This window comes from Antrostomus carolinensis, unplaced genomic scaffold (assembly GCF_000700745.2).
Source record: "Antrostomus carolinensis isolate BGI_N321 unplaced genomic scaffold, ASM70074v2 scaffold21517, whole genome shotgun sequence".
In the NCBI taxonomy this organism is placed as follows: Eukaryota; Metazoa; Chordata; class Aves; order Caprimulgiformes; family Caprimulgidae; genus Antrostomus; species Antrostomus carolinensis.
This window is the reverse complement of record NW_010325609.1, coordinates 83,185-99,876: the sequence shown is the minus strand read 5'-3', so window position 1 is coordinate 99,876 and position 16,692 is coordinate 83,185. Positions and strand designations below refer to the sequence as shown.

Genomic DNA, 16,692 nt, shown 5'->3' with positions numbered 1-16,692 from the left:
TTGCAAGATTTACGGAACAATTTTATTTCAAACAGATACGGAAGAAAAACTAGTATCTGGATAACGCTTCTCTTCTTTCTCTCACTTCCTTCTGTTTATCGCTTTTTCCTCAAATCCTGGATGTTTCTATTCCAATCTTTGAATTGTCCCTATAGGAAAATGAAAAGTATCTCCAGACCAGGGGTGGGAACAACGTATTGCTAACGCTGTGTAAACTCAGCACAAAGTAAGTAGAAAGGGCTAATCACACCATAATTTCCACCCGGGGCAGCAAACACGAAGGATGTTTTGTTTGTCACAGGCCAAACCACCTTTCCACACTCAAGAGCCTGTTTGCAATCTGAGGGTTAAAGAACAAAACCCACTTCTAACATACACCAACAGATCTAAGAGGTTAAGGCGCCTGGCTGGCTTATGGTGGTGAAAGCGTCTGAAATCCCCTGGCACTCCTTTTGCAGGAGCCATGGTCCTACCACAACCAGCTCAAGGTCTCTGGTCCTAGAAGTGCTCTGGCAAACGTTGCACAGGGCTAAGCTGTTCTGAAATCCCTTCTCCTGCCTGTCTAACAGGCACATATTTGATGCCTGTCATTCAGTAAAGGGTATTTACCCCGTTTACTATCATAAAATGCAGCAATGTGCCAACTGTAGAGCCCACCCTGAGACCGTCAGGAAGAGGTTAATGTTCCTCATGTGCTTGGCGGAAGGTCACTTCCTTTTCCCAGCTGGAATTTGGTTGAAGTCGTGTGTGCTTTCTGTCTCTGCTTCAGCTGTGTCGGAGCTGAGCCACACCTTGCACCTCCTGCGCTGGGCTTTGGCCGCGGGGATCTCACTGCCTGGCATCTGTGTCCTCTACTCACCCTTCTGTGTTCCAGTGCAATGTGCCATGAGAGTGGGCATGGTGCAGCTAGCCCAGCCAGGAGGCACATGAGCCTGCTCCAAATGGCTTTTCACACTGCTTTTGTGGGCTGTCCACCACTCATGGGCCCTGGAATCTGATGGGACGGGAACGCTTGCATTTATTTGCAGGATTTCCTGCAAAGGGTGCAGCTCCAGAGAGTAAGCAAAGGGATCAAAGTGGTGCGAACTCTGGCAAAACTTTGTCTAAATTAAACACCTTCATTGTAGCATCTAACAATCCACCATGCAACCTCCCTAACACCCCTGTTCCTACACCCCGTGAGCAGGCTCTGGCCCCACAGGAAGTGGCAGCGTGGTTGGGATGCTCCACTCTGGCACAACCAGCTGTTTATACGCTGCAGCCTGTAGAAACTCCAGGTTTAAAACCCATTAAAAACACACTATTTCCCCCTCTAAGAAATGCTCTTCAGCAAAGTGACCTTCTGATAGCTCAGGCATATCTCCCAAACAGGAAAGGATGTCAGAAATTGCAGTTGGGAGTCAAAACAACATTCTCCACCTACGTGCCGGCATCAAGATGCCATCTGACCTGGGGCTCTGACCTGGTGGGGGGTGAGGAGGAAGGACCCTTCTTCCCCTAACACCCACCCCGCTGACATGCACAGGCTTTCTAAGCAAACTGATGTCAGCCTCTGCTCCCATTTCAGCTGCTGGCACCACAAAAAAAAAATCCCTGTGTGCATGGGACACGTTTTGCTGGCTTTGAGGGGCAGGAGGAGCTAGCTTGCCCAAGAAGAAGAGGAGGAGGAGGATGGTGCCTCTGTTTGAGCACCAGCACCATGCTACTCTCAGGGACACCGGGCAGCATTGCCCCTGCTGCCAGCCTGCTCCCTCCGCTGCTGGCTTGTTAGCTTAGATCTTCACTCGAAACATCAAGAAAAATAACAGAGAAATTAACAAAAAGCCCTCTGACTTAACCCAATTGGAATATTTATTTTGAAAAATTTATTGAATTAGAGAACAGGAAACCCACTAAATAAAACCAGCCAGGCTGGCATTTGTCTTCCTTGGAATACGGCACTCTCTTTTAGTCATGTTAATATTTAGTTTCTCTTTCTTCCATTTTTATGTATTTATTTTTACAAAGGGGCTGGGATGTAACTAAGATCGTTACACGTGTAATGCTGCAGCAAAGTGATAATGTGTTTAAGGTTAAATGGGAGAAACATGACATCTGACTAATAAACTTTTTCCTGTGTTGTGACTCCATAAACAAAGGGAAACACACTGAGCTGCTGCTGCCGAGAGGAAAGGGGAGCTGGGTTGGTTTTTTTTTTTGCAAGGCCTTTGTTTCCTACACACACTGTAGCATTAGATTCAAAGAGGTTTTGCCGAATACAACAGATATGAAATGTGTGATGTTCATTTTAAAATTACAAGTACAGCCTGCTATTGACCATCTAATTATGCTGAGTTCCATTTATAAACATAGCTAACCACTAAGTTTATAGAGACTTTTTGTGCTGCTTTAATAGGATATTGATCGAGAGCAAGGTTTGAGTGGGCTGCCATTGAATTGTGTAATGGCATACGAAAGGCAAGGTCACGGCAACTGTTCACTCTATGCCTGCAGTCTATTTTTTATTATAATCTTTTTTTTCTTCCTCCTATACCTAAGCCCAAACAGTGTGTTTTGGATAGCAGTGCTTTGCTAAGGAATATAGAGTATCTTTTTAAATGTTAATTTTCATACTGCTGACTTTAACTACCTTCACTACTGTAATGTTTAGTATAGCAGAAAACATACAGGCTGCTGTTTAGAGAGCTGGTTTATCACACCCCGGCTTTCACACACGTGCTCTGTGTGGAGGAAAGCCTCTTCTCCTCTCCCAGGCTATGGGAAGGCAGCAGCATCCTCCCTGCCCTTTACAGCTGCCTGCCTGGTCCAGCCCCACGCCATGGACATCCAGGACGTGCTGGATGGGGCTGGCAGGACTTTCCCTGCAGTTTGTTTTTGGCTGTACCTGGCCACTGGATAAAAGGCGTGCGGAAGCCGTGTTTCCTTCATCGCACCCGTGCTCCATGCCTGGAGTGGTGACAATTACTTTCATTTCTAGCACAGTAAGGAGATCTTCAGCTCCTGCCTCCTTTGCTGAACCAGCCACTCACCAAGTCTGGCACCCACCCCACCCAACAGCCTCGGTGTTCCAGGATCCTGAGCTTTTCAAAACGCCTCGGCCACAAAAGTACCTCTTACCTGTGGAATTAGTGTAACTGTCTCAGGGATAATTAGCTGGACCCGCTCTGTGTTTATACATGAGCAGTAAGCAACTGCATGTACGCTTGCGTGCTTGTGGTTTCACTGGCTCATTAGAAGGATTAAGAGTCACCCCACTTGCTCCGTACAGCTCCTTACTGCACACAGCTAATGTCTTACAACTCAAAGTGTGGCATTTTCAGTCCAGGGTGCAGTCAGAATTCCCTTGTTTATCAGCATGAAGAATGATGTCATTTTGACAAATAACACAGCACAAAACAAATATGTTTGATTTGGCTCTAACGAATGTTCATAAATCCTAAATCTTTCTTCACATCCTGGGCAGTGCAGTTTATCTGGCTGCTTGAAGGACCTCCAAGGGAGGAGATCTTCCCAGCAGCTCTCTGGGTGTAGACTCAAAGCCAAGAGGGGAACAGTGCTCCCCATCCCTCTCTCCCTGCTCCAGCCTGCCACGGACTCCCAGCCTCTGCCAAGCAAACGGGACTGTACACTTGGCAGCAGCTTGGCACCACAACCACCCCTCTACCAGCACCTTTTGCAGAGGGTATTCTCCAATGCCCTGCAGATAGCTGCACACAGTCAGTGGAATATTTTCCAAACAAGGGTAGAGAGGGAGAAGGTTTTGCTTGGCCAACAGCTGGCTGTCAGTTCACAAAACCCGTACATCTCCAACGCTTCTGCCTCTGAGCCTTTTGTTGTCAGCCCAAACCTCTCTAGAGATGGAAGAATGAAGTCTCTGTTATCTGAAGGGGTCTCCCCACTATCTGGGGTGACAGACGACACTTAGAAAGGATCTCACACCATTTGCCTGCTAATAACATAGAACTGACAGCGTGGTCTGCAACATCCACATCAGATGGGGTGGAGGGGGAACTATCTGTTTTTCAGATGAACATTTATGATTGACTTTCTCTATTTTACTGGGCTCTGCAAGATTCAGTAGCTCGGTAGCATTTTGAAAGAATATCTGCATCTATGGGACTGAAGAAAGCAAGTTTCTGTTACCAAAACAGTCTAGACTTGTTCAATAGCTCACAGAAACTGTGATGATCAGCACTGATAGGTAAGATAGATAATGGTAACAGCTGACCTTTTGCTTGATTAATTCATTCCCCAAATTTGCATGAAGGAGACAACTGCCTATTACTTGAGACTCCTTGTCATGTGGACCTCTGGGAACTTTACTAAATAAACCTGGCACATAATTGCTACCGACAATATTTCATTAGAGTAACTTTAGATAACAGCAGCAAACCACAGGGCAGTTAAAACTGTGGGAAATCACTTATTTCTATCATCATACTATCAAAAACAAGCATGGGAAGACAAATGACAACGGGCATACACAAAGATGACCTCTTTACAAAGCAAACACAGGGCACACTCAGGAAGAGAGCAGAGACTAAAATGTGAGGGTCCACTATGGACAGGCAGGCTTGTTCCTTCCCTAGCCATGGTGGCTTCTGAAGGAACAATGACTTTTTAGAAAGTAAAAACAAGAGAACAGACTGGGGACATTTTGATTACTCAAGCTACAGACTGTTAATAGCTGCCGGTGAGTCTGGATGATGGCTTTTCATAAAATGAGCTCCTCGGAATGAAAGTAACTCATGGACTGGTCTCAAATCAAGACATGGTAACACGTAGACAACCCAGCAAGAGTTACATTGAAAAGCATGCTCTTTAAAAGACCTTGCCTGCCAATTTAGGCAAATATGCAGCAATTACTTTGGTGCTCTGTTATGTTAAACAATTCCTTGAATATTAGCATGCAAATTCATACTGACTTGGCTGGGAATTTGTTGCTAGACTCTACATTAAATATATCCTACTGGGTAGCCACGGCATGTCAGGCTGTGGGCTTCTCAGACCTCACAAAGTAAACAAGGTTACGGCTGGTCAGTACATGTCTGGGGCATCTCCAAGGAAAATCCAGGGTGCTATCAAAAGCAGTGTAGCTAAATCAGTTGCTGGCACTCTTCCCTCTGAGTCAGTTCTGAAGTGATATCCCGATATGCTTTGGGGACACTATTTTTGGGAGAGGTGCTGGCTTGTAGACAGGATATAAAACTGAGGTCTTGACCTGCCAGGATTATTAAAGAGCCCATGAAAAAGAGTGCAAACCCCTGTATCTGGAACAGATAAAAGTTGAATCTTTTTACTTTGCCCACCAACACCTCCTTTCTTATTTCTGATCAAGTTCATGCCTGTCCTGCTCTTCCTGCGTGCAGATACCCTCCCCTTGGAGGTGGTGCATTTCAACGGCAAGCAGAGGGAACGGCTCAGACACAGCTCCTAGTTTGCAAAAGATGATGAATGCTAAGATTTTTGATACACAATGTTTTAGTTTAGTTACAATAAAATATAATGGGAGATGAATAGGCATGAAACATGATTCTTGTGAGGTCAATGCCAAACTCTCAGGGAAGCTGGGACTGGGGCTGGCTGTGAAGGCTCAAGTTCTGAGCAGGGGCACTTTTCTAACAGCCCTGTCCTGTGCACACATGAAGCACGGCTGACAGAGTCCAGAGGCAGTTCTGCTGTGTAGGGCTCCTACAGCGAAGATAAGATTGTGGTGAAGCAGGATGCCTTGCAGAGGGGGAGGGTGAATCCTTTGGGCTTCAAAAGCCTTACGCTGTCGCACTGAAATAAAGTGATATATCATGGAGACGTTCAAAGTCTGGTGATAACTTGGTTTTGTCCACCATGGCTGCAGGTACCAGCAAGTTATTGTACACAGCACAGTGAGTTAGATGTCAGAGTCTCTATTTAAGCGCTTCAGTAAGTGAAGAACTGATTTGCAAACATGCTGAGCACTCAGCAGCCCCTCTTGACTTCTAAGTCCTCTTAACTTTGTCCTTCTCACAAAGTTCCCACCAGTTTTCAGGGAAGAAAACTCAGGAGAAATATCTGCCTCAAAACTTTTCCTCTCTCTTTCTCCCCTCTGATATTCAAGTGTCTCCAATTCTCCATGCTTTTCTTGTAGCGTCCTATTTTTGAATATAAAGCCAGTTTAACAGGTAGTGCAAATCTTTCCAAAAGGGGAAATAAACCTGGAAAATCTTTACAGAAACTCTGTGTTCAGACTCAAAGCCACATATTCTCTGCTAGGTTTGTGCCAGTTACATTCCAGCCCCAGAAGGACTTAAACTACATGCTCAGAGCCAACACATAAACAAATATTCCTGCTATCTAGGAGGAGAACCATTCTTATCACTGGCTGTGCTAAAGAGATTGGTTACAAACCCTAAGGTTTTAAAAGGGCACATAGTTGAGTGGTTCACCTGGAGCAGCGGTAATTGGTGACAAGGTGATGTCTCTGCATAGCTCTGCACTAGCTACAGAGAAGAACCTCACAGGACTAGTACCTGTAGCCCAGGCTTACCAGTAGCCTCTCTGCAAGAGCCTGTCCATACGCTCTCCTTGGACTATCTGGACCATGTCATAGCAAAATACAATCAATGCACCTTTGATCAATGGAAGAGGGTGGTGACAGGTACTCTTAACTCACTGTTGTTAGTGAGTATTGACAAGCCTGTAATGATCATGCTGCAGTGTGTCACTCATGCTGGGGGCATTAGCATTCTTTAAAGGTCAAAAAACAAATCCCTCTAGAAGACAGAATTCCATACAGTTAATGGAAAACGTAGGCCTTGCGAAGTCAAGATGCATGTCTCTGCACACTGGGATTACCAGAGCTGAAGTTGGTATAGTTGTTGGCATTATTAACAAGTTCATTGATCTGCAGGTGTACAAACATGTTTGCATGGTGTGGATGAACACAACGCGGCAAAAGTGGCACAAGAAAATTCCCAGTGCACAGATGATATAATTTCTAGAGGTCTGTTAAAATATAGTCCCTGGATCCTTCAAGGGATCCACTGGGTAAACTGATCTCTAAATGCATTTATCTGCACTCTGATACAGTCTGCCCATTTTAAGCTGAGCATCAGACAAGCTTATCAACTTGCACATGCAAGTTTGCAGAATTAAACATTTTAAAATTACTTTTTAAAAATTATGCTATTTTATTATCCCACATTAAAACATGTGGCACATAAACACTGTCCACTGGTGAGAAGCGGGGAGAAGAGACTCTCAGTTTTCAAGATGCTGTTTCTGAATTGGGGAAGGAGCATGATAAGAATCAAAGGAAAAAACTGGGATTGCAGAAACCACATAAACCGGCCACAAAATGATACTTACTTTGTGAGACTCTTACTAGCTCAGTCACACTGAAAACACCTGATGTGACAAAACTGTCCTGGAAGCCCAAATGTCCTACAAAACAAACAGAGTGAGAGAACTGCGATTAGCTTTAAGCATTTAATGACACTATTCTCAAATACTTTACTTTCATTTAGACTTAAAATGTGACATCTAATTTCCCACTTAGCAGTAATTATTGTTTATGTAGGTGGGTAACTAGTCATACAGCTATGTAGGCTGCTTTGTGGTTTCTATCTCGAGGTTAGGAAAGCTAACATGACACATCAGCAGGGAGATTTTTACATGTTAAAGCATCTCAACAGGAAATCTGAAACAAAAGAGGACTATTTTAATAAACGGTTACCTTGGATGACCCCTAATGACTTCACAATTGAAATGAAAATACTGTACCTAGGAAACAGACAGGACAGCTAAGTTCCATAATCGTTTTAAACATTATTCTCTAAAGAAACATCTGATCAGGATTATCTACCCATTCATTCAAGCAAAACAAGATTTAAAGATGTACTCTTTATTTTTCTAAGGTTACACTAGGGAAATCTTAAAATAGCAGCTGGTTAAAAAATATTAAATTAATGCCTTTCTCACACACACACAAAAAATTTCTAACATTTAAAACTAGCTTTCGAAAATAAAAATAAATCTCTGCATAAGAAAAGTATTAACTTTGAGCTTTGGACTGCCTTAGGAACCAGGGCATAGGCTTCCACGCTCGCCTCCCTTGTGCAAGGAATGCCTCTACCCTCGGTATCAAAATGTTATTACACTTTACATAACAGTATTTTCCTTCTTCTCTGAAAACATGCCTACCACCAAATGTTCATTTAATTTTCACGGGTATGATCAATGACAAAAGGAGCAGCTCTGGGGCTGTAACCCAGTGTAAGTGTGCGGAGTGGGACGCCGCAGTTCACGTGGGACGTATCTGGACTTCAATTAGAGGTCTGCAGTTAGTCGGCCAGACTGACCTCCTGCTTTTGAAATCAGGGTCAAAGGAGAAATCTCAGGATAAAGAGATTATTAAAAGAACTGTAAAGTCCTACTTGTCCACAGGATAAGTGGCATACCTTTTTAGGTTGTCCTACTTAGAGTCACTGATTCCAGCGCACGCACACATATATTATTGAATGTTTTGCAGGGGCACCATCTGCTCCATTGTTAATTGTTTGTCAGATCCAGTACGATTTCCCTAGGTTCAGTATATTCTGCTGTACCCCACGCTCATCTCCACAATACCTGTGCACTTTCCCTTAATGACCAGAGCAATAGGACTAATGCAAGCTGCATGTTTCTTCTCCTGGTTTTCTTTTGAGGTTGTTTTAAAAAACCCAACACATCTCATTGCCATTTCTATTGGCAGAATGGGAAGTAAAAGAAATACATCTTGTGTGCAGGGCTACAGAGGGTGACATGTCAGGGACCGTGTAAGGGAAAGGTTTGGGAGAGATTTGGAGGGAGGTCAGCTGCTCATCTCCAGACAAGATCTCAGCAAATTCTGCTCCTGCACAGAAGAACTTCCCTGTTTCTGTGAGGATCCTACGGTGCCAGATGAATGCCGTCGCTAAGCTAACAGACTTGAGACAAGTTTCTACATCAGGCATGTTTTTATACTTCAGCAATAATGATGAGTTTTCAAACTGTGTATATGTATATCTTTGGGCATCCTTGTGTATGTGTGTATACATATGTATTATGTACACAAACATATAAATATACACAAATCTGTCATGCTCCAGCTGTAGATAAATGTACTATAAAATATTGAAATTGATGCTGAAATTCAACACAAACAAATTCCTCAATCTGCAAACAAGGTTTTTATTTACATCAAGAGAATAAATTTTTCTCTACTTCAAATGAAAAAATGTTCTTACAAGCTTTTATTTTTCCTTATTTTCAACTTAGAAATAGCACTCAGATAATTGTAAATGCTTTTGCCTAATGTGCTTTATACTTTACCATAATAAAGGTGATAACTACCTCATTCTGCTTTTTAGAAATGGTTGCTGGCCGTACACAACATTCGTTCATTGACAATTTCCCAAGTATTTTTAATATGAAGATCTACTTTTCATATGCTGCAGCAGACCTGCCTATTGAATTAAATGATCTGTGAATTAAAAATAATTCTCTTAGGTCTTCACTGAAACCACTCATGTGCCTAAAATTAAGCATATGCTTAAGTGCCTTGCTGGACCAGGGCCAGGACGCTTACTACTCCGCAGAGCCCTTCGTAGGGAAGCCAGTCTATGCTCTATAACTTCTCATACTGTGCTCATCATGGCAATATCTGACCAACTTCCAGAAGTGCATTCAGCAATGCTACGAACATCTGTCACGTGTTGTTTTTTCACAGTGCACCATACTGGCTCTGCTCTGGTGTCCACTTCCACCTGCATTTCTCAGGCAGGTTCCTATCGCACTAAGAGTGAAGGTGAAATTGAAATATGGAAGTAAAAAATGAATCACAGCTACAGTAAGACATTTGGCTGATTTTTTAAGGGAAAGTCTAGAGCCCTTTGCAATCATCCAATAAAACCACAATTGTAGCACAGCTAATCGTGTCACCTTAACCTAGCAAACACAGGTACAACCAGAAAGGAAAATGCCACAGAATGGTTTTAAATACATTATAACTCTGAGGGTCCCACAGGGCATGAGAAAAGTTGAATAAGTTAGCTTGGTCTTGCTAACCTCATTATTCATAAAATCTTATTTTGCTGGGTATACCTGACACATCCACTTACTTCTGTAGGAATATTTCTTATGTGCACATGTATAATAGTAATCATTAAACAACAGCACGCAACCACAGCAATCAGATTTTCATCCTTCAATACTGAAAATAAACATTTCACAAATGAAAGGTGAATTTCACAATTCTCCAATTTGTTTTTTACTTATAAACATTAGGAAATCAAGGGCTCGTCTCGCCAATCATTAATAATATCTTGATACCCATAAAAGCAATGCCCTTGGCTTAGAGTTGTCTCTCAAGCTCATTTCGATGCACGGTTGGTCTGTGAATTCACAGTTCAGTAGGACTCCATGAAAGTTTAAAGGTTTGCCTGGATGGTTCAGATTGAAAAAAATCGAGCCTAAGACTGTAGCTTTTGCTGAGCTGTGATTCCAGTGCAACAAGAAAATGAGAGAATCAGGACAAAGAAGCAAAAGAAGAATGACTGGGAAATAGCAGGGCTGACAAAATATGTGAAGTAAACATTTTGTGCCTATTAACAGGGGTCGAAAATGCAAAAAATATCAATTTTGCAGTTCCACTTAAATCTGTATGAGAAAAAAACAGGTAAAGTCAAGCAATTACATATGCAGATATTAGCATTAACGAGCTCCTTTACTGAAAAGATGATTAAACATCTTGAAAGCTTGCAAGATTTACTTTTCATAGGGCACTTTACTGAAACACGTGTCATGAGATACTTTTGCTAAATATCCTCAAGATAGGACATTGAAATTGCTCTATATTCAGGTTCTCTCCACAGCTTTGTGCGACAGTCACGTTGTGGTAGTAAAGCAGGTGTTCAAAATGAGGATGAGAGAATTTTTACTCACTTTATAAAAAAACTATCAGAGCTCATTCGCAGAAATTCTGGGTATTAATTAAGACACCTGGCTAGCCAAGGCAGGTCCTGACTCAGCAAAGCAGTTAGAGCACGTGCTTAATTTTAATCACATGCTTGACTAAAGCACATGCTTATTTGCTCTGCCAAATAAAGATGGGCTGACAAAGTTAAGCAGGTAGTTAAATATATTGTTGAATCATTGCCTTCAACCCAAGTCTAGGTCCAGCCAGGAGTTAGCTCATTGCACAAGACTTCACTTTGGCTCATGAGGATGATGGTTTTTCCCCTAAGGGGGTAAAAAACCCCAGGCTAATAACAGCAAATTGAATAAAGCAGATCGGGACACTAACTAATAAATAATATGCCATTACCCAATCACACGTTTGGTATAGCGTACAAACGCGACCCAACACTACCATAACAAGTACCACGTGGAAAACATCTTTCCATAACTTACGACTGCTTTAATTGAGGAGAAAATTCATAATGCAATTTACATATTCTTCTTTTAGATCTCAGTAAAGAAGCCAGAAGAAAAGGCTTGAATTGCTGAAGCCTAATTCTGATCTCAAAGAAGTTTTAAACAAGTCTTTCTACACTGATCAAATAGAGTTTCACCTAATTTTCTCCTAATTTACACTGGCAGAAGAGAAATCAGGATTAGGACTTGTTGTCTAATGCTATTTGTTTTGAATTATTAAGCAAACATTCCTATTTCAATGAGTAAACGTGTACAAAGGCAACTAACCTTCGTCCTAAAATCTAGTTTACAGGGAGAGTATTGTCTGCTTTCCCAATTAATGCTGTAAAAAGGAGTCTCAGACGTTGAGCTACCAATCAAGAGCTTGTGTTGTAGCTTGAGAAAATCATGACTGATGCAATTACTTTTATGTAGAAAGTCTGAATATGGTCTATAGGTTAAAGTTCATCGGGTTATTGTTCCTTAATTGAATATCAGAAGATGTTTTCAAGGTGCTCAAGATATTATTGTTATTTAATTAGCAGGCTTCCTTGTGTAATCCAACAGTATTATTTTTATTATAAAATAGTTAGATTGCACCATAAATATACAAGGTATTTTCTAAACAGAGATACAGCTGGTTTCCTGAAATCCAAGCTTAAATAAAATTGGAAAGAGTCACTCATTTGAAGATGAAAAAGCCCAAATCCAGTTATTTCTCTTCCACGAGAGTCTGAGTGTATTAAGCTTTGGAAAAGAGCTTTTCGGGAGACTTTGATTCCTTTTCATTGTTTTGAAAGTTCCCCAAACTAGCAGTGAAGCCATTTCTAAAGTTTTTTTATGTTCAGTATCTCACTATACATAGCCATCTTAAAACCTTAAAATAGTAATAATCAATTAGGGTCTCAAGCCTATTATCTTAACCAAATGCCTGATTAAAAGAAAAGCCCTCTCTGCTCAAAGTGCAACTCGATTCCTTTTGGTTTTATCCTCTATCTAGATAATCCCAAGTTTCACAAACAATGTGGAGCAATAATATTGATCAGAAAATTAATGTCTGTATCACACAGCACACGCAGGCCTTGAGAGAGAGGATGTTATCAGAGGGAACCTGGATCACCCCGAGGACTCCCAAAAGATTAGCTATTCCACGGCTGCACTGGCTGAGGAGGATGGGAGTGGCAGAGTTAGTCCTGATCTGCTTTCTCCAGCAAAAAGGAAGACAGAATATGCGTGCTTCAGTCAAGACCTTCAGAAAATTTACACTCTGCTTAATTGGAAGGTGAGTTTATTAAGCCTGGGCTGACCCAGCTGCAGCAGCCCCAGGACTGCATTCCCTTCCAGAAACACATCCTCATTGCTGGGAAGCATCCACCTCCTGGCCAAGCCTTGGGTGCCTGGGACCAGCCCCTGCCCAAGCGCTTGTACCTGCTCATCCTGCCCCGGGCAACAGCAATGAACAGATACTTGGTGACTACCCCACGCTGGAAATGGAAAGCTAGACACATAGGGCCAAACCACGTATGCTAACTTCATATCTAAAAAAAAAATAAAATGTGGAGATTGAAAAAGCCACCTACCCCAGCTGCAATACTCAATCCAAGTTAATGTCTTTCCTGTTCAGAGGGAAGACATCCCAAGGAAGCTGTACACAGGCCTGAATATTGTACATAACTGTCACAAAATCTGCATTTACCAATGGACCCCCAAATACTGATCTCCAAAGCTGGCACAGCGGCCTCATTTTAATTGCTTTGTACAAAATGCATTCCTCAAATTTGTAAGTGATAAACCTGTAATAGCAAACTACACCATATTTTTAATTCATGGACTTTTCTAGAAGAGTTAAGCAAGATATTATACATTAAAGCTGATACAGAAACCTCTCTTATTCCCTGACAAACGCTCCCACTTCTATTTTGGCTTGTTGTTTCCAATTTAATTTTAATGCCAATGCAATAGCTCACCTTGGACAAATTGCACATTTTCTTACAAATAAACTGTTGGGTCACATCTCGCATATGCCGTTATTCTCTCCAGTTTTCCTACCTGCCTTTGGCTGAGGTTTTAAGAAGCACCAGAACTTTCTTTGTGGCCCATAGCAGGATGGATTAGACCGTCCAGGGCATGTCGTGTTAGTACAATAGAGGAACACTTTTAAGACTTTAAAGTCATGTAATACAATTCTAGGCTGGATCTTTCTTGTTAAAAAAAGTAGAATGGGAGTGATTGAAAGAGAAAAGGGCCAATATTTGACAACAGAAATCAGCATAACCTCCTAACAGCGGCAGTCATGGATGACTGCCCTTTGACCCGGGGAGATTATGTGGGATTTCAATGACAACAGCTGGAAGTGAGCATGTGAGAATAGAGAACACAGATCTGAGGCCTCCTACAAAAGACTGCACAATCCCTGCCCAGATCTGAGTGTTGATTAGAAATTGTTTCCTGGTCCTGGCTTAATAGAGTGTGATAATGAAAGTTTTGTTAACCCTTCACAATATGCAAAACCATTGGTAAATGATTTGCCTTTTTGGGTTTTAGCTAAGAAGACCGTATCTAGCAGACAGTAAAACTGTGAAGCACTGCTAGTTTTCGTGGGTGCACTTCTGATATCAGTGCTCAAGTTCAGCTCCGTTTCCATACGGTTTGTGCACTTTCAGTGGCCATCAGGAATCAACATCTCAAGGTGCTCTGGGGAAAGGACTCTCAAGCCTTCACCAGGGAATCCACCCGACCCACCATGATGGGCGCTCTCCTGAGATGAATCAGAACAGAAATACACATGTAACATCTCACTGCGCGTTGCCTTTCATACTCATGACATTTTAGAATCTCTAATAATAACAACACCTAATTATTATTTCAATATGTGTCATATTGAGCTCCAGAGTCTGGGTTGCAAATTTATAAACGTGAACCAGAGCAAAGGTGGCATCAGGCTGACTGTGTCACCAATAGCCTGATCCTGCATGGATCCACAGCAGCTTCAGCTCTTGGGAGATTCAGCTCATTTTGTATTTAAATGAAGAGATAGTGGAATTAATGGCAACTTATTACTGTTAATGAACCGATCATAGATTGGAATCAATCATGTCAGGTTTTGTCCAAGTGGAGGGCACAAGGATAGTTCCTTTCTCTTGAAGACAAAGGACTTCTTGAAACATCAAAAGCTCTTCAAGTTCATGTTAAGGACCTTGTGCAATGGAAACCCTTCCAAGATCTAAGCTGTCTGGTGTGGTTTTTAATTTCTGATGACTCCTAACATTGTCGGGTACTTTTCGGTACTCATGTGGGTGAGAAATCAGTTAAATACAGTTTTTTGATATAATGATAAAAATCAAGAATCTTCCTTCTCTACCATATACCAAATTCGATAAATAAACTAACTGTATCAATACTGATAGCGGCCTATAGCTTGAAAAACAACAGATGTCATAAATTAGCATATTTCTGTTTCAGGTCCTCAATCCAAAAAGCTAATATTAAAGAAAAGAACAAAAATCATTATAAATGGTCATACTCATTTGGCAGCTTATAAAATAATGCACTCCTCAAAAGCCTTTCGAAATAAGCGAGATGAAATCTACCCTGGGATAATCATTCTGGAATATTTATGGCATTCAACAATAAAAAGAGTAATAAAAGGAAAAGCCTGCCTCCCTGAAAATAATCATATGAAGGAGTTATTTATCTTCATATTTTCATATCAACCCTGGTTACAAGAGCAGTGACAGCTGTGATCTCCAAGGTCTGTGGTGATATTGCCAGTTCAGCGTTGCAGTTCAAAGCATGACTCAATGTCCAAATGAGCCCAGAGAAACCACTCGGTTTCCCTGAGCTTTCTGGGGATGCTGTTGGCACGTGCTGTGGCAGAACACTCCCTGGGCTGCCTGCAACGAGCACCCACCACCCTCTCACCCTTGCAGGAGAATGATGAGTACGGGTACTGAAGGAGGAGACACGAGAAGGTTCAAGGCCTTTGTAAAATGAAAGCCCCACTGCCATGAGCTAGGAGGCATCACATTAACCTCAGGACCACTCACAGAGCTGGAAAACTTCCTAAAGAGAATAATGTAATGATTTTTTTTCTTTTCAGCTGGTCATTTTTTGATATCAGCATCATATTTCTGGTATAGCCTGAAAACATCGGTTTCTACAAACTTGTTTGTCTGGGGCTGATCGCACATACTTCATCACCTGTCCTTGCTCCTCTTCCTCCTCATCAAGTATCAACAGAAATTTTGTCTCCTGAATTTTGTCCACTGACTTCTAGGAAGCTACTGGCAGAAGTAAGGGCTTGTAGGAGTCAATGCTGGGGCTGCATGCTGCAAGCAAGACACACAGCCGTGTTCTGGTCTTCACACTGACAGAGCATGCAGAGTTTACTGGGGTTTACACTACTTCAAATTAGAATTTAGCTACAGTATTAATGCCATAAATATTATTGTTGATGCTGTGTGGAGAACATCAGTGTGAAAATAAATGTAAAGATATTTAAAAACTGGTGTGGAATACTTAGGTATTCAGACTAATCACAGACTAGAAATAAGCACATTTGTTTCAAATCCTGTTTATAGCACTGCAGCCCCTCCCTCCTTTAAATCTTCCTCTTAACCATAGTGATGTTTATTGAATACCTGTCATTTCTCCAGCAGCATGTGCCAACAGCAGCTCACCAGTGCCAGGCTGCATGAAAACCCTTCTGTCTCCTATTCTCCAAGGGGCTCCCTTAGATCAACTACTCACCATACCCAATACACTGAAACCCATAAATTTGCAGATACTGCAGTCAAAATTCTTAACAGGAAAGTGCACCCATTTTGCCCAGTGTAGCATACTGAAATATCACATGGTGAGAAGCGTTTCTCACCATGTGTAAACTGTCAATTTGATTTGAAATTAAAATTTTTGATTAACATGAGCATTTCTGAGCCTCCCGCTGGCAGCAGCCCTATTGCTGAAAAGTGACATGATTTGTGACACACATGCTGTACAGAAGCCCCATGCCAGCAATTGTTAAACCCATTTTCATTCTGCTTTAATATGGTATGACACTGAGGAAAATAATTTTAATATTTAGGATAAAGAGGGTAAGGGCTTAAGGACTGAAGTCCTTTATGGGTGTAAAGCAGGATTAGAGCAGCACGAAAAAACGGCACGGAGGTCTCCTCGTCTCGCAAGTCATGTCTCTTTTCAGCAATAGGGACCATCTGCAGGAGGCTAAGAAAGGTCCATGGTGAAGCACAAAGCCTTCTTTTAAATCCAGTTGATATTTCAAAC

At 41.8% G+C, this 16,692-nt stretch overlaps 1 protein-coding gene across 1 annotated transcript in view; it reads right to left on the bottom strand.

Annotated features, from left to right (window-relative positions):
- The window catches only part of LOC104527550 (nuclear factor 1 A-type), a gene marked incomplete at both ends in the record, with an annotated part of 88,231 nt that overhangs the window by 54,420 nt on the left and 17,119 nt on the right, over window positions 1–16,692 (bottom strand). The window contains one exon of the mRNA XM_010171294.1: window positions 7,345–7,419. Within this exon, the coding sequence (XP_010169596.1) occupies window positions 7,345–7,419 (75 nt within the window). The remainder of the gene's footprint in view (window positions 1–7,344; window positions 7,420–16,692) is intronic.